General features: G+C 43.4%; 1 protein-coding gene across 1 annotated transcript in view; it reads left to right on the forward strand.

The window, feature by feature from the left end:
- Positions 1-333: 333 nt before the first annotated feature.
- Positions 334-19,045, forward strand: part of PEBP4 (phosphatidylethanolamine binding protein 4) — a 235,385-nt gene continuing 216,673 nt past the window's right edge. Inside the window, exon 1 of the mRNA XM_082729269.1 lies at positions 334-455. Coding sequence (XP_082585395.1) covers positions 348-455 — 108 coding nt within the window. The 5' untranslated portion in view covers positions 334-347. The remainder of the gene's footprint in view (positions 456-19,045) is intronic.

A 19,045-nucleotide genomic window follows, 5' to 3' on the forward strand; every position in this document is an offset into this window, starting at 1 on the left:
TTGGAGACGTGGGCCTGACCCTCAGGAGAGTCAAGGTGCCAGAGATGTGGCTTTGAGGGTCACCTGGGTGGGGCAGAGCGTTAGACCCTGGAACTGAGCCTCTGCTTCTAGGGAAACTAAGAAGAGCCCCAAGGGAGAAAACAGTGGTGCAGGAGATGTCCCCACTGAAAAGGGGTCAATGGGACACTTAGTGGGTTGTCATTTTCCCCACAGGCCCTCATAGTGGTGGGGACCCCAAGGAGTACCTGTTTGCGCACATGACCTGGGCCTCCTGGCTCCCAGCAGCCCTTTCTCTCCCCCTGCTGGTCATGTGATTTAATTATTAACCCAGGAAAGACAGGGGCTCGATGGCCTATCAAAGGTCTACCAGCCGCACTTTGCAGGCCTGGGCTCTTCCCGGCCTGGTAAATTCTGAGCCTGCTGGGAATGTCAACATTTCCCTGACCAGTGCTGCAGTGAGTACAGTGCCGTCTTCAGGGGACCTCAGGGGTCATGAACCAGAACTGTGGAATTGGGGAGGGGGGCAGCCTGGGCCTGCGCTGTTACAGGTGGGCTGTTGGAGCCTAGAGCATTCCGTGGCCGGACGCTGTGGGGAGTTCCAGGAGCCCCTCACGGCTCAGGTCCCGAGCTGTAGGCACCGGCTTGTCTGGTTTTCTCACCCGTGACACTAAAAAAGCACAAAGAGCAAGCAGGCCACCCTGCACCCTGCAACTTGCCTCTGCCTTGTGACTGTGCTTAATATAGGTCAAATGAAAACAGCTCCCAAAATAGACCTTCTCTGAGAAGCAGCTGCGCCTGTGAAATGCTCCACGAAAGGGAAAAGGTGTGGGTGACCGGGGAGTGTGGTTCTCCTCAGGTGTTACATAAGCCGGACCTGAAAATTGGGGCCAAATATCTGTGGAGGAAAAGTGAGTGTGCCCCTGCCCCCACCCTGCCCCCCACCCCCAAGCCCAAAGAGCAGCCCAACCCTTACAGACATCAGCAGGCTTGCAGGGAGCTCTGTCCTGGACCACAAGGTCACTCGTCAAAGCATCACTCCGGGGAGCTTGTCATGCACACCAGAGCAATCACATGACTCCCGCCAGAGCTGGCTGGAGGCCCCACACTGGGTGCAGGAGGGTTGGGGGGTGACTCCCCTGGGAGAGCTGGTGTGGGGTGGGGGTGGGTTTCATCTGCCCCAGGGGGTGGGTGGACAGAGGGAGACTGAGGAGGGCAGGACAAGCCTGTGTTTATCAGTTCAAGGATAGAAGAAGGTTAAGCAAGAGGAGAACACCTGCTGTGTTGCCCCTCCCCCTGGGGTTGATGCCCCTTCCATCCCCCCCCTGCCCTCCTGGGGAGCCACCTTTGTGGCCCAGCACTCTCTAATGGACTCTTCCTTTGCCTTTTCCATCTTTGCCTCAGCCAAGAGGAGGGGTTTTTATAATGAAAGAGCAGTGCTTCTGTTATTATTCATTTTCCAGTCACTGGGTGGTAATTTAGTGAGGGCTGCCTCTGAAAGGGGGCACCAGAGGATCAAGACTTCCCTGAAGAAGTGACTGGAAAAGAGACAGGAAGCTGAAAGGGGACTAGCTAGGCAGTGGAAAGAAGTAAGGGGTATTGAGGGAGTACCTGACACAGCAAACAAGACATGTGCAAAGGCCCAGAGGCATGAGGGCGAGCACAGAAAGCACAACTATGGCAGGGAGTGGACAACAGTGAGAAAGGCCTGGTGAGAGCCGAGGCAGACAGAATAAACGGCTGCCTGAAGAGCCTTAGGAAGTATGGACTTCCTCCTGACTGAACTGGGACATGCTGCGGAGCGGCGGGAACGGGGCGAGGGGGCAGCTTCTCCAACATGGCGGCATGTTAGAGGTGCAGCCACCTCTGGTCCACTCCCTCAGATGCTCTGGAGGTGCCACCCCGCAGTGGATGCATTAACAAGCCCTCCCCGTGACTCTGATTCAGGCTGAAGTTTGAGAACCATAGAGCAGGAGGTGTGCCTGGGGATTTGTACTCCGTGAACAGAGGTTGTATCTCCAGGAAGTTTGGCTGTGAAGGGAAGAGAAAGGTGGGGGACGGGTAAGGGGCTGTGGGGGTGCAAGAGACTGTCTTGGGTCAGTTCCCTGGCAAGGAGAGGCAGAGATGAAGGTTAAGGGGCAGCGGTTCCCTGGGTTGTGAAGCCCGAGAAGCAGAGGTAGGTGCTGGATGCAGTGACCCAAAGGCCTGGGCCTGAGGTCTCCCCTCCGAGACGTGGAGCTAGGGTAGGCCTTCAGAGATGTTCCAGAATCAGGGCAAGGGGGTTTGAGCCTTTACCCCTTGTATTAACCGTACCTTTTTTATTTGCTGTATTTGCTATATCCAGTGTTTTAACATCTTGCTGATCCCCGAGGGACTGCCCCTGGCAGACTAATTCCTAGAGATAGCAAATGAGTCCCCTGGGAGCATGACTTTCATAAGCAAACCAACCAATCCACAGTCCAGACCCTTATCCGCCATCTTGACAGGACTCTTAGAGGATTCTTACACTCAGGACCAGAACCCCCGGCCCTACTCACCTCAGGGTGGGGCATCGGACAACAAGGGACAGCCCTTATATTGTAGAGTCCATAAAATGATTCAAACTAGCCAATCTTTTTTTTTTTTTTTTTAAGATTTTATTTACTTATTTGACAGAGAGAGATACAGCCAGAGAGGGAACACAAGCAGGGGCATTGGGGAGGGAGAAACAGATTCCCTGCTGAGCAGGGAGCTCAGTGTGGGGCTTGATCCCAAGACCTTGGGATCCTGACCTGAGCCAAAGACAAATGTTTAAAGACTGAGCCACCCAGGCACCCCCAAATTAGCCAATCTTAAACCTGCTTACGCTGCCTTGCCTTGCCTTTCCCATGGAAGCCCTCATAAAGGTGACTGCCCACACTTCCTCCCATTTTCCCCTTGTGCTCTCTGCCTCGTGTGACCCCCTGCGTGTGTGGCACGCCTTGCCTCCTGTTCCTAGGGATCTGGGAGGATAAACTTCTTCTTTGTGACAGTCATCTGTGTGTCAGTATGTCTGCCGAAAACAATTTCAGAGGACCCTTCAAATATCCCAACACCAAACAGTCATGGGGAGTGGGGCCAGGCAGCCCCCTCCACCAACTGCCAGAGGGGGCCTCTGCCAGCGGCCATATTTCCAGCAGCTGGGAGATTGGACATCTCAGTCCAGAGGGGGTATCTGGGTTATGCATTAGGGCATTCACTACTGAAAGAGATGTTTTATATGTGGAAGAAGCTTAAGAATGTTTAAGTGCTGGGCTGCCTGGATGGCTCAGCCAATTGAGCATTGCACTCTTGGGTTCTGCTGAGATTATGACCTCAGGGTCGTGAGATCGGCCCCAGCCGGGCTCCACACTGCAGAATTCTGCTTAAGTTTCTCTCCCACTCCCTCAGCCCCTCCCACTCTCTCTCTATCTCAAATAAATAAATACATCTCTTAAAAAAAAAAAAAAAAAAAAGATGGTGCTGAGCTGGTGGCTACAGATTGAGGAGCCTGGGCTGGAAGGAGGGACACGAGGGTGGCAGAAAGCAAGCCATGTGCAGGACCGATGGGAAGAAGTGGCTGAGTGGGAGAGCCAGAAGGATGGGCTGAACAGCAGTGCGAGGGGAGAGAGTGCAGAAATGCAACAGTTTTGTGAATGCTGACTCACACATGTAAAGTACAATACAGACTTGGGGAGAAATGGCCCCCTGCACCCTATGGGCTGTTATACTGAGGTGACCGACTGACCTTGTTCAGTGAAAATACCTCTAACACAAAGTTGAGGATGTCAAGACCTGAGTTTTTGCTTTTATGTATTTGCTAAATTTGATAGAATGAATGTCATAAAAAGAAAAAAAAAAGAAACATTCTGGAAAAAATTATATGTAGGTTATGGCCTTAAGAAGATGAAATAAAAAGCCTGGATGAAAAAAGTCAAAATATTTACAAGGGTTGCTTTTGGGTGATGAGTGTTTATAGGGTTATGAATGGTTATTTCTGGGGGGTAAGCATTGTAGTTTTATTTTTATTTAAAGGTTTTATTTATTTATTTATTTGTCAGAGAGAGAAAGAGCACACAAGCAGGGGGAGCAGCAGGCAGAGGGAGAAGCAGACTCCCCGTTGAGCAGGGAGCCCAATGCCGGGCTCAATTCTAGGACTTCCGGATCACCATGGATGTGGGACTCGATCCCTCGACCCTGGGATCATGACCTGAGCTGAAGGCAGACACCTAATGACTGAGCCACCCAGGCATTCCAAGCGTTGTAGTTTTAGAAGACGGGACACTGTAGGAGACAATCAGCTGGATTTCAAAGTGGTCAGTGAAGGAAGAGGAGGTCAACATACTGCCTCTGCGAGAAGGCATGTAGAAGGCAGCGTGTCCTGAAGCCTGGGAAAGGGCCCTTAGCAGTCAGCTGTAATGCCCAGGTCTGCCGGGAGGTGGCGCTCCCAGGTCCTCCTCCAAGTCCATACTCTGCTTACTTAAGCCATGCATTGGTCTGCCTTGTCTCATGACCATGACTCCAGGTTGGTGGGGGGGATGCGGGGTGTGTGTGTGTGTGTGTGTGTGTGTGTGTGTGTGTGGTGGTGTCTGTTAGATAAGAGTTGTTTTCTTCTTTAAAAGGAATTTTGTAGCAAAAGAAGCTAAAAGAAATCATGTCATTTTACACATGAGATAAGTATAAGTGAGCTTGGGGTATCAGCTCACAGAAAGGACAGGTGGCTGTTTATGGAGATTCTTTTCGCTCTCCTCTCCGTTTTACACCATCTATTCGCCTCTCTCTAAACTATATTGAATAGCTTCTGGATTTATGATCTCAAGACATACATTCACTTTAGGACATTTTCAAAGAAAGAAGAGGATTAAGATGCACACAAAAACCGAACTATGCTTGTCCCCCAGAAATAACCACTCTATAAACATTAACCACCCAAAAGCAACCCCTGTAAATACTTTGACTTTTTCACCTAGGCTTTTTACTTCATCTTCTTAAGGCCACAACCTATACAGCATTTTTGGAAGCTTTCTTTCTTTCTTTCTTTCTTTTTTTTTTCTGACACTCACTCCATTAAATTTAGCGAATACATATAAAAGCAAAAACTATTTAAAAATAAACCATAATGTAATGTTACAACCCAGTATACCACTAAATAAAACTTACGTAAAGATAGGCATCAGTTTTTAGATATTGCTTTGGAACCTGCTTGTTTTGCTTAACTTTGTGTCATACTGTGGAAGTCTCCGTGCACCTTGGATCCATTCTTGTCCTGCGGTCTGTCCCAGAGGCTGACTGTGAAGCGCCTTGCCCTCCTGATAAAAGAAAGCCCTGCAGGAAATAAGGGGATGGGAGGAAAGTGAGAGCAGGTATTTCTCTCAGGCAGCCTCTCTATGGGGTCACCTTGAACTGCCTCTGGCCCCCTGTAAAAGGTCGCACATCCTGTCCACACAGTCTTTTCTGCAGAATCTTCCTTCTAGGTGCCTTTAATAGCATGGCATGAGGCAAGTACCTCTGGCGCAAACATGTAAGGAGGCACTCACTGTGCCTTGCACAACCCTGAGGGTGAAGGTGTCCTCAAATCTGGCATCGTAAGTGCCTGAGTGAGCTTAGCCGTGTCCCCGCCTTCCGGACCCGAAGCCCCTGAGGTCTAGTGACACTTTGTTGTTACTAGCCCCTAGTTCCATCACTAACCCTCAGGTGTCCCTGTATCCTGCCCTTACCTTTGTAAGCACCCCTTTATTCATCCCTCCTCCATTTATCCCGATGTGAGTGTGTCATCAGTTTCCTCTTGGAACCCTGCTATTGCTGTGTGCATCTTTCTATAGCACTTGGTAATTTTTCCAAGAAGATTTTATTTATTTATTTGAGAGAAAGCACTAGCTGTGGGGAGCTCAGAGGGAAGGGGAGAAGCAGGCTCCCTGCTGAGCAGGGGACTCCACCTCCACCACCAATGCGGGCTCCATCCCAGGACCCTGAGATCATGACCTGAGCTGAAGGCAGATGCTTAACAGAATGAGCCACCCAGGCGTCCCACACTGAGTAATTTTTTTTTACATTATTTCTAAAGGTTTATTTTCTATATGAAATAAAATCGTTAAAAAAAAATCTCATTCCCTCTTGTTAGACTTCTATGGTTTCCAGACTACTGCTATTATAAATAATGTTGCAAGTGCATGGGCATTTCCTTAGGTAAACTCCTAGTAGAATTTCAGGGTTGAAGTGTATTTTTATGGCTTTTGATATTTATAATGTATCAAAATGTACCTAGTTTCAAGTTGCATTCTTTGTGGCTTGTGAGCAGGAACAACTTTTCAGTCATGTGCTCATACTTCTTTTTCTAATTGAGCAATGATACTTTTTTCATATTAATTTATAATGCCTTTTTATGTATTGAGAATATTAATCTTTTGTCATTTGTTGTAAATACTTTGCGGTTTGTTGCTTGACTTTCACCTTGTTTATTGGCATTTAATAATTTTATGCTTGTGTATGGGCATTCAAAAATTTCACTTTTCTCTCTTAAGAGAAATCCATTTTGGGGAGCCTGGGTGGCTCAGTTGTTAAGCGTCTGCCTTTGGCCTACGTAATGATCCCAGGGTCCTAGGATCAAGCCCCACTTCAGGCTCCCTGCTCCGCAGAAATCCTGCTTCTCCCTCTCCCGCTTCCCCTGCTTGTATTCCCTCTCTCGATGTCTCTCTCTTTGTCAAATAAATAAATAAATAAAATCTTAAAAAGAAAAAAAAGGAGACATTCATTTCTTGCTTTTGTTTTTTTCTTTGCTTTTAATCTTAGCAAAGTGTTTCCCTCCCCATTATTATATAAATAATCTGTTTTATTTTTCTCATTATTTTATAGTTTCATATTTTATGCTATACTATTTGAACTGTCTGGAATTAATGTTTTCCTGAATAGTCAGTTGTCCTAGCTTCTGTACTTACTTAATTTATTTCTCAATTTTATCATATATTAAATACCCACTCATTCTTAGGTTTGCTTCTAGACTTTCAATTCTGTCTCATTGAGCTATTTATCCTTGTGACAGAACCATAATGTTTTAATTATTATAGCTTTCCAGGAAAAAACAGACATGCTTTTCTCCCCTCCATACCCCATTGACTTTCTTTTTCAAAAAAATTTCTTGACAATTCTGCTATATTAAGTTTTCCAAAAGAAATTTAGACTTATTTTCTTTCTTTTTTTTCTTTCTTTCTAAAAAGATTTTATTTCTTTATTTGACAGACAGAGATCACAGGTAGGCAGAGAGGCAGGCAGTGGGTAGGTGGGGGGGAAGCAGGTTCCCTGCTGAGCAGGACCCTGGGATCATGACCTGAGCCGAAGGCAGAGGTTTTAACCCACTGAGTCTCCCAGGCGCCCCTAAACTTATTTTCTAAACATGCACTAAAAACACAAATTTTGTTGGAATTACTTTGTATCTATAAATCCATTTAAAAATAACTGATATTTTTAAAATATTAAACTACTTTAACTAGATTACATAAGTACCTCTCCTTTGATTCAGTTTTCTTTAAAAAAACACTAAACTTCTTTTATATTAAATTTTTATAATTCTACTCATATATGTTTTGATTTAATGTAGGTCTTAATTTAATATATTTTTTCTTTTTAAATTTTTATTTAAAGTCTATCTAGTTAACATACAGTGCAATATTGGTTTCAGGAGTAGAATCTAATGATTCATCACTTACATACAACACCCAGTGCTCATCACAAGTGCCTTCCTTAATACCATCCCCCACCCAGCCCATCCCCCACCCACCTCCCTCCATCAGCCCCTCAGTTTGTTCTCTATCATTAAGAGTCTCTTATGGTTTGTTCTCTCTCTGTTCCCCCTCCCCATATGTTCATCTGTTTTGTTTCCTAAGTTCCACATATGAGTGAAATCATTTGGTATTTGTCTATCTCTGACTGATTTATTTCACTTAGTCTAATATCCTCTAGTTCCATCTCTGTCATTGCAAATGGCAAGATTTCATTCTTTTTGATGGCTGAGTAATATTCCATTATGTATTTATATATTTACACAAACATATAAATATAATAAATAAATGCAAATATATATATGTGTGTGTGTGTATATATATATATATATATCACTTCTTCTTTATCCATTCATCAGTTGATGGACATTTGGGAGCTTTCCATAATTTGGTTATTGTTGATAATGCTGCTAGAAACACCAGGGTGCCTGCACCCCTTCAAATCTGTATTTTTGTATCCTTCGGGTAAATACCTAGCAATGCAATTGCTGGATCATGGGGTAGTTCTATTTATAACTTCTTGAGGAGTCTCCATACTCTTTTCCAGAGTGGCTACACCAGCTTACATTCCCACCAACAATGCACAAGCGTTCCCCTTTCTCTACATCCTCGCCAATACCTGGTGTTTCTTGTGTTGTTAATTTTAACCATTCTGACAGGTGGGAGGTGATATCTCATCATGGTTTTGATTTGCATTTCCCTGATGACGAGTGTGTGATGTTGAGCATCTTTTCATGTATCTGTTAGCCATCTGGAAGCCTTCTTTGGAAAAATGTCTATTTAATGCCATCTGCCCATTTTTTAAGTGGATTATTTGTTTTTGGGGTGTTGAGTTTGGTAAGTTCTTTATAGATTTTGGATATTAACCCTTTATCAGATATGTCATTTACAAATATCTTCTCCCAGTCCATAGGCTGCCTTTTAGTTTTGTTGATTGTTTCCTTCGGTGTGTAGAAGTTTTTGTTTCTTTTTTAAGATTTTATTTAAAATTTTAGAATTTTAAATCTTAATTAAGAGAGAGAAAGTGAGCACACAAGCAGGCAGAGTGGCAGGCAGAGGAAGAGGGAGAAGCAGGCTCCCCAGTGAGTGGGAAGCCCAATGCAGGACTTGATCCCAGGACTCTGGGATCATGACCTGAGCCGAAGGCAGATGCTTAAGCTTTTTATCTTGATGAAATCCCAATAGTTCACTTTTATTTTTGTTTCCCTTGCCTCCTGCAACATGTCTAGTAAGAGGCTGCTACAGCCAAGGTCAAAGAGGTTGTTGCCTGTGTGTTCCTCTAGACTTTTTATGGTTTCAGGTCTCACATTTATGTCTTTCCTCCATTTTGAATTTATTTTGGTGTTTGGTGTAAGGAAATGGTGCAGTTTCATTCTTCTGCATGTTGTTGTCCAATTTCCCCAACACCATTTGTTGAAGAGACTGTCTTATTCCCATTGGATATCCTTTCCTGCTTTGTTGAAGATTAGTTGACCATAGTTGTAGGTCCATTTCTGGGTTTTCAGTTCTGTTCCATTGATCTATGTGTCCATTTTTGTGCAAGGCCTATGCTGTCTTGATGATTATAGCTTTGTAATACAGTCTAAAGTCTGGAATCGTGATGCCTCCACCTTTGCTTTTTTTTTTTTCAAGATTTCTTTGGCTATCTGGAGTCTTCTGTGGTTCCATACAAATTTTAGGATTATTGGTTCTAGTTCTGTAAATAATGCTGGTTATATTTTGATAGGGATTACATTAAATGTGTATATTGTTTTGGGTAGTATGGACATTTTAACAAAATTTGTTAAAATATCCAATCCATGAGCATGGAATGTTTTTCCATTTTTTTTGCATCTTTTCAATTTCTTTCATAAGTATTCTATAGTTTTCAGAGTACAGATCTTTTACCTCTTTCGTTAAGTTTATTCCTACGTGCCTTATGGTTTTTGGTATAATTGTAGATGGCATTAATTCCTTGATTTCTTTTCCAGTTGCTTCATTATTAGTATATAGAAATACAACAGATTTCTGTGTGTTGATTTTCTATTCTGCAACTATGCTAAATTCATGTATTCTAGCACTTTTTGCTGGAATCTTTTGGATTTTCTACATGGAGTATCATGTTGTCTGCAAATAGTGAAAGTTTGACTTCTCCCTTTTTTATTTGTATGCATTTTCTTTCTTTTTGTTGTCTGATTGCTTAGGCTAAGACTTCCAGTACTATGTTAAATAGTAATGGTGATAGTGGACATCCCTGTGTTGTTCCTGACCCAGAGGAAAAGCTCTCAGTTTTTCCCAATTGAGAATTATATTAGGGGTGGGTCTTTTATAAATGGCCTTTATGATGCTGAGTTATGTTCTATCCCAACTTTTTTGAGGGTTTTTTTAATCAAAAATGAATGCTAATTTTGTAAAATGCTTTTTCTGTATCTATTGAGAGGATCAAATGAACACCACTTGTTTGTGCTCAATGATTCCTTTAATGTACTGTTAAATCCGATTTGCCAGTATCTTGTTGAGAATCTTTGCATCCATGTTCATCAGAGATATTGGCCTGCAATTCTCCTTTTTAGGGGGGTTTTTGTCTGGTTTTGGAATCAAGGTAATGCTGGCTTTGTAGAACGAGTTTGGAGTTTCTCTTTCATTTCTATTTTTTGGAATTTTTTGAGAAGAATAGGTATTAATTCTCCTTTAAATATCTGATAGAATTCTCAGATGGACATTTGTTTGTCGGGAGATTTTTGATTACTGATTCATTTTCTTGACTGGTTATAGGTCTGTTCAAATTTTCTATTTCTTCCTGTTTCAGCTTTGGGTTTGTATGTTTCTAGGAATGTGTCTTTTTTTTCCAGATTGCCTCATTTGTTGGCATATAATTTTTCATAATACTCTCTTATAATTGTTTGTATTCCTGTGGTGTTGGTTATTTTTATATGATTAGAAAGAGCTTCCTGCTGAAGATTGACTTAGACATAATTATAGTTTTTATAGTTGTGGGTTTTTAATTTTTAAACAATTATTTATTTAACTCATGGTTTAAAAATATATACATATCATTAAATGTACCATTTTAACCATTTTGAGATATACAGACCTGTGACATGAGATGCATTCCCACTGTTGTGCAGCCATCACATCTACTTCAGAACATGTTTATTCTTGTAAAACTGAAAGTCCGTACCCATTAAACACTGTCTAGTCTTCCCTCCCCTCAGCCCCTGGCAACCACCATTCTACTTTCTGTCTCAATGAATTTGAATACTTGTTCTGAGTATGTCCTATCAGGGGAATCATAAAAGTATGTATCTTTTTGTTACTGGTTTATTTCACTTTGCAGAATGTCTTCAGAGTTCATTTTATAGCAGGTGTCTGAATTTCCTTCCTTTTAAAGGCTGAGTAATATCCCATCATAGATATATAACATATCATATGTATTTTTTTCTATCCTTTCCCCTGTTGATGGACACTTGGGTTGCTTCCTCTTTGGGGCTGTTGTGAATAATGCTGTTGTTGAACATGGGTGTGCAACTATCTCTTCAGGGTCCTGCTTTCAAGTCTTTTGGGTATTGTTGGTTTGCAACGTCCTCTGAAGCTTTCTGGGTATAATCTGAAACCAGCTCTAATATAGGGAGGGCAAGGAGAGACCCAAGAAAGAGGCAGACTGCTCTAGATACTCTAGGTTGGTAGGTGGCAGGTTTGATAAGCAAGGGACCTTACTTATGAGGCTGATCTTGGGCAGCTGCAAGTGAATGCCTGCCAGAATTTTTAAATGTTTGTATAGAGGACTTCACTGGGTTTAGTCATGTACCCAGGCCAGATAATCTCAACACCACATGTCTATCTTGTGGCTGTATCCTTGGAGCAGTTTCTGGCAGCAGAGAAGGCAAGTGGAACACACATTCCAAAGACGGGGAGAGGGGTGAGACTCTCCAATTGCCCTGGTCCAGTTTACAGGTCAACATGACTTCTCTCTCTCTCACTCTCTTTTAACATATGGTGTTATGCCAGTTTCAGGTGTACAACACAATGATTCAGCAATTCCATACATCACCTGGTGCTCACCATGGCAAGTGCCCTCCTAATCTCCATCACTTACTTAACCCAACCCACCACCCAGTCATGTCTTCGAGGAAGTCACTACCTTCCTCGAACAGATATAGACCCAGAAGTGGAATTGTTGGATCATATGGTAGTTCTATTTTTAATTTTTTGAAGACCCTCCATACTGTTTCCCATAATGGCTACACCACTTTGCATTCCCACCAGCAGTGCACAGGGGTTCCAGTTTCTCCACATCCTCACCAACTTGCTACTTTCTGGTTTTTTGGTAGTATCCCACTAATGGGTATGAGATGGTATCTCACTGTAGTTTTGATCTGCATGCTTCTAATGAACTAGTGATGTTGAACATCTTTTCATGGGCTTATTGACTACTTATATATCTGGAGAAATGTCTATTCAAGTTTTTGCCCATTTTTTAATTGGGTTGTTTGTTTTTGTTGTTGTTGAGTCTTGGGAATTCTTTACATTTTCTGGATACTAATCCTTTATCATATAAGTGATTTACAAATAATTTCTCCCATTTCGTGAGTGCTTTCTAGTCTGTTGATAGTTTCCTTTGATGCACAAAAGCTTTTTATAAGAGATTTTATTTATTTATTTGACACAGAAATAGAAAGAGAGAGAAAGCACAAGAGAGGGGCGGGTCAGAGGAAGAACCAGACTCCCTCGACCCTGGGATCTTGACCTGAGCCAAAGGCAGATGTTTAACCGACTGGGCCACCCAGGTGCCCCAAGTTTTTAATTTCTTTTTTTTTTTTTAAGATTTTATTTAATTATTTGACAGACAGAGATCACAAGTAGGCAGAGAGGCAGGCAGAGAGAGAGGGAGAAGCAGGCTCCCTGCCAAGCAGTGGGCCCGATGCAGGGCTCGATCCCAGGGCCTTGAGACCAGGGCCCAAGCTCAAGATAGAGGCTTCAACCCCCTGAGCCACTCAGGTGTCCCCCAAGTTTTTAATTTCTAATAATTCATCTTAGCAATATTAAGTCTTCTAATCCATGAACAAACGATATAATTCCCTTAAGAATAGACACTGGGGGCACCTGGGTAGCTAACTGGGTTAAGCAACTGCCTTCGGCTCAGGTCATGATCCCAGGGTCCTGGGATCAAGCCCGGAATCAGGCTCCCTGATCTGTGGGTAGCCTGCTTCTTCCTCTTCCACTCCCCTCTCTCGCCTTGTCTCTCTCTGTCAAATGAATAAACAAAATCTTTAAAAAAAAAAAAAAGAATAGACACTGGACATTTTCAAATAGTTTTTTGAAGTTGAGATGATAATTTTTAAAGAGATAATTCCATTAATAGATGTATTAATATTCAATCATCCCACATTTCCAGGATAAAGCCAACCCAATTATGGTCAACTCTTCTTTGTTTTGCTAGATCTGGCTTGCTAGTATGCTTGGCAGTTTTGCTTTTCTAGTCCTAAGAAAGATTGGCAATTACTCTCTTTTGGACTTTGTTAGGTTTTACTGTCACACTTGTGCTGATTTTGTAAAATGTACTGGGAAACTTCCTATACATTTCCCTAATGCTGAACATTTTTTTTTTCTTGACTTGGGAAATATCTGTAGTCATTAAGTTTTCATAGCAGGTACAAATTTTACACAGGTTCAGAGATACAGATATGTAACTTGTCATGTCTCAAGACAGATACTTAGTTGAAGACACTCCATTTCTGCTGATGGGAGAAAATTTACTCATGAATTTTAGACACTTTGTTTTATGGGTTGTTTTCTTTAAGATTTACTTATTTATTTGATAGAAAGAAAGAGAGAGCATGTGCAAGCGGGAGGAGCAGAGGGAAAGGGAGATTCTCAATCAGACTCTGCACTGAGCACAGGGAGTGACTCAGGCTCAATCTCACAACCCTGAAATCATGCCCTGAGTAGAAACCAAGAGTCAGACACTCAACCAACTGCCCCACTCAAGCGCCTCATTTTTAACCACTTTGTATTGAAACATGTTAATTTAGAGTATAAACTGAAATCCACCCCCCCTTCTTCTCCCTTCCTCATGGTGATCTGATTCTAGGACGCTTACTTCTCTTTCTAGCATGAGATGAGTTATCTGGTGCTGGCTGCCCTCCTGTCTTTGGTTCCTGTTGCTGTGGGCAAGCACCTACTGCACGTGGACCCCGCTCAGGTCCAGCATCTGCTTGACCGTGAGCCCACCAATGCTGCGTCCCCCTTGTCCTGACACCACTCTCCGGGTTTCTTTACCTGCTCACTCATTACATCCATGGGTCCCCTAGGGCTTGTCTGTGTTCCCTCAACTGTCCAGGGTTTAAGGAACAAGTCCCCACCTGCCGTCAGCCTAGATGGCGCTCTCAACCATTCTGAGTTTACTACGTTTGTTCCATGTCCTCCAAAGCTTGCTGAGCCATGGAAAGCCAACCTGTAGGCCTCTTGCTCTTGTACTTTCAGGGTTTCTCTTAGCCTGGCCCTCCCTTTCAACTGGGAGAAAGCCAGGGTGCTGAGCACTGGGTGTCTATGAACATCACCTTCAAATCTCTGGGGATAAGTGTCCTTTTGTGAACCCAGACTTTGTGCCCTCCATGATTTTGTCTATAGCCACTGGTTTGTAAAGTTTCTTTTTAATACAAAACAAAATAAAATAACTTCTTTCTCAAAAATCTGGCTCTTGAAAATCAAGTATTTTTGTCATTCAGGCTCTGTCTCTCCAATATGGCAAAACGTGCCTTGAAACTCAAAACTGAGAGACTGCTTTCTTGTTGCATCCTCCCTACCCTGTCCGTAAAGCGATGAATGTCTTTGATCTAAGGATGAATGATGAGCTCCGGGAAAGTAGGAGAAACCAGGAGTTACTTTCAATTTAAAAAACAAAACAAAACAAACAAACAAAAACCAATCAATGGATGTTAAATAAAATATCCTGGTATTTTAGAAACCGTTTTCTCATAAAATCACCTGGGTCTAATATGTGTCCAGAATGTAATTCTTTGATAATATTTTCAATTTTCCATTATTATTTGTTTCCTTGCATTTTTTATTTTTTTGTAAATTTGAATGTCTTTGTATATTCTGAAAAGTGATCAGTTTTATCAGTGCTTTCAAGTTGATTAGCATAGTGTTATTATACATGTTCTCATAATTTAAAATACTTCAATATCCATGATTATGTCCCTTTCTTTCCTTTCCTTTTTTTTTTTTTTTTTTTTAAGAGAGGGATGAGGAAAAGTGAGAGTGTGCCTGTGGGGTGGGTAAGGGGCAGAGGAAGAGGAAGAGAGAGAATCTTTGTTTTTTTTTTAAGATTTTATTTTATTTATTTGACAGAGATCACAAGTAAGCAGAGAGGCAAGCAGAGGACAGAGAGAGAGGTGGAAGCAGGCTCCCCGCTGAACAGAGAGCCCAATGCGGGGCTCGATCCCAGGACCCTGAGACCATGACCTGAGCCGAAGGGAGAGGCCTTAACCCACTGAGCCACCCAGGCGCCCCAAGAGAGAATCTTAAGCAGGCTCCATGCCCAGCAAAGAGTTGGACATGAAGCTCAATCTAATGACCTTCAGATCATGACCTGAGCCAAAATCAAGAGCTAGAAACTTAATCAACTGAGTCACTCAGGTGCCCCTACCTTTCCTTACATTATTGGTCATTTCTCTTTGACCTGTATCTGTCACGGTTCAGTTGCAGAAATACAGTCCTTCTAACTGGGGTAAGCAGAAAGGAAACCATGTCAGTGTGGAAAATAACTTACAGAATCACTGGGGAGACTGAAGAAGCAGGCTTAAGGTTGAACTCTCAAGGGTGACTTCCAAAGACACAGGCGCATCTTAGGGAATCCCTACTATGTACCCCATTTCCCTGCATGCCATATTTAAGCACTTTGTAAGAATCATCTCAGTAATATCTTACAAAACCCCACAATGAAGGACAAAAACAAAACATGGAGTCCCGGTCTCCATAGCCACAAATGGGCCAAAAGCCAGGGAGCCAAGACCTGACATTACCTTCCAACTGCGAGGTTACTATGGGTCAAGACAGAGTTGGGATGGGCTACCCAGAGGATGGGCTACCCACTCTGGGTAGCCCCTGCAGGCAAGTACCCAAGACCTGAAAAGTCAGGAATAGCCAGTATCTAATAACCAGAATTCTGGACTAATCTGATCATGAGATCGAATTATTTTCTTGGTAGGAGATCCTTGATTTCATTTTGCCCTAGAAAGATGATATATGGTCCCAGGATATGGTCAACTGATGCTGTGCCTGGAGTGAGAAGTGGAGGAAGAATTTGTTAGGGCAGGATGCAACCAGGGAGGAGAAAAAGGAAGCATTTGTCAGTGGCCCTGAATCCTTTTTCCCATCTCCACCTCCCCCCCAAGTAGTTCGGAGGGTGAACAGTGGATTCCTAACCTAGAAGCCTGGCAGAGTCCCCATCGTCTTCATACGGAGACCTGGGAAGGGATGGCCTGGCTTGGATCCTCCATCCAAGCCACACACAAAGATTTACCATGCCTCACCAGCTGCTAGACACTGGGGCTACCAGGTGTGCGTGGTGCTGGCTTCCCCCACTCCAGGCCTGTCTAGAAATGCATCCTTAGCCTTACAGCACTGACGCATTTCAAACTTGTAGCCTCTTGAGTAACAGAGTCAAATTTCCTTGCTTTCATTCTTAAAATGAACTCCTCATCTCTCAAGCTGTCCTTACCCCACATTGTGCATCAGTCCACCAGGTTTTTTAAGGAAACAAACAAGTTCATGTTTATGCTATCGTGCCCTCTTCCTCCCAGCCTTCACCTGTCCAGATTGCTAAAGAAAGGTAATTTCTTCGGCCTGTCTTCATTTTCTTTTATTTTATTTCATTTCATTTTTTAAAAGATTTTATTTACTTGAGAGAGAGAAGGCAAGCAAGCACCAGCAGGTGAGGAGTAGAGAGAGAGGGAGAAATAGAGCCCCTGCTGAGCAGGGAGCTGGATGTGGGACTTGATCCTAGGACTCCAGGATCATGAGCTGAGCTGAAGGCAGGCACTTAACCGACTGAGCCCTCCAGGCACCCCCATTTGCTTTTTTAAAAGATATTTATTTATTTATTTATTTGAGAGGGAGAGCATGAGCAGGGGGAGAGACAGAGGGGGAGGGAAAGAGAGAGAATCTCAAGCAGATTCCGTGCTGAGTGTGGAGCCTAATGCAGGCTCAATCCCACAACCCCGAGATCATGACCTGAGCCAAAACCAAGAGTTGGACACTTAATCAATGGAGATTGATTGGGGCCACCCAGGCACCCCGATTTTTTAATTAAAATAAAATACAGTACTTTGGTCCCCTGGGTGACTCAGTCGTTGGGCGTCTGCCTTCAGCTCAGGTCATGATCTCAGGGTCCTGAATGGAGCCCCACATCGGGCTCCCTGCTCAGCGGAGAGCCAGCTTCTCCCTCTCTCACTTGTGCTGCTTGTGTTCCTTCTCTCACTGTGTATCTCTCTGCCAAATAAATAAATACAAATCTTTAAAAACAAAAACAAAAACAGGGGCACCTGGGTGGCTCAGTAGGTTAAAGCCTCTGCCTTTGGCTCAGGTCATGATCTCAGGGTCCTGGGATGGAGCCCCACATTGGGCTCTCTGCTTCCCTCTCTCTCTCTCTCTCTGCCTGTCTTTCTGCCTACTTGTGATCTCTGCCTGTCAAATAAATAAGTAAACGCTTTAAAACAAACAAATAAACAGCACTCTACCGGGTTCATTTTATTTATTTATTTATTTTAATGCTTTTTTTAAATGAATCTCTGCAGCTAATGGGGTCTCAAACTCACAGCCCTGAGATCAAGAGTCTATGCTCCACCGACTGAGCCAGCCAGGTGCCCCCAGCCTGTCTTCATATTTAAAGTTCTTTCCGAGTTCTTAGCATGTTTCCTATATTATATTTCCAGCTGCCTTTTTTTCCTAGACCTTTGCAGGCTCCTCCTGTTCTTCGTGAGGGATGAACCCCCACACGATGCCCCAGGTGGGAACAACGTGTCTCATCGTGTGGCTTCTTTGTGCCTTTGCGCAGTGGACAAAAGGAAAGGGCAGTGAGTGTACTTTCTCAGCTGAGCAGCCCAGCAGGGCTGATGCTGACTGTCAGGGGTAATTAGTCTTCTGAAGCCTAGTGCAAGGATTAATTTAAAAAAAACAAGCCACAGCAAAACTAAAGCCCATGCAGTGTATTTGCATCATCTCAGAGTACTTCCCCCCAAACATTTAGGAATTACAAAGAGGAAAATTACAAAGAGGGAAAGAGGAATTACAAAGAGTAATTACAGTATCCCCAGTAATAGATCAGCAACATGATGCCCTGGGAAGAGCAGGCCACCTCCGGGGTCTCCTTCCCAAGAATATGTGATCTCTACTGAGCAACGAGAGAGCACTCTGGAACAACTAGAGAGCACTCTCCAAAGTTTCTGACTAGTATGCTTCAAAAATGTCAAAGTCATGAAAGACCAGGAAAGAATGCGCGTCTCAGTTCTTTGCAGCTGCTCTAACAGAATACCGAAGCTTACAAACAAGCTTGCTTATAAACAGCAGACCTGTATTTCTCGCAGTCCCTCAGGCAGGGAAGCCTGGGATCAAGTTGCCAGCAGATTGGGTGTCTGGTGGGAGCCGCTTTCTGGTTCATAATGGACCCCATCTCTCTGTTGTTCACGTGGTGGAGGGGTGAGAAAGCTCTCCCAGGACCTCTCCCCAGGACACTAATCTCATTTAAAGAGTTCCATCCCCCGGGCCTAAGCATCTCCCAAAAGCGCCAGCTCCAAATACATTGGAGATTAAGCTTCAACACATGGATTTTGGGGAGAGACCAATATTTAGTCTATAGCACAGAAGAGCTATAAGAGACCGGTCCTAACTAAGGAGACATGACAGCTAAATACAGTGTGGGACCCTGGAGTGGATCCTGGAAGAGAAAAGGGGCGTTAGTGGAAAAATTCTTGAAATCCAAATAAATTCTATAGTTTAATGAGTAGTATAGTAGTAAGGTGGATTTCTTCATTTTGATCATTGTTCTTTGGCCACACAAGATATTAGTCAACATTAGGGGAAGCTGGGGGCAAGGTGTACAGAAGAGTCTCTATGTTCTTTTTGTAACTTCTAAGTTTTCCTTTCCTTGGTATTTTTCTCCATCTGGGAGGGCACCCTGATTGGTGAGTAGGGCTTGACTCCTTCATCAGCCACGGAGGACAAAGCTCCAGGAGGAGTCATCCCTTCATATCCTCAGTTCCTGACACAAATAGGCACTCCAAGATTTGTTGAAT

The sequence above is a fragment of the Mustela nivalis genome (assembly GCF_964662115.1).
Source record: "Mustela nivalis genome assembly, chromosome: 4".
Classification (NCBI taxonomy): Eukaryota; Metazoa; Chordata; class Mammalia; order Carnivora; family Mustelidae; genus Mustela; species Mustela nivalis.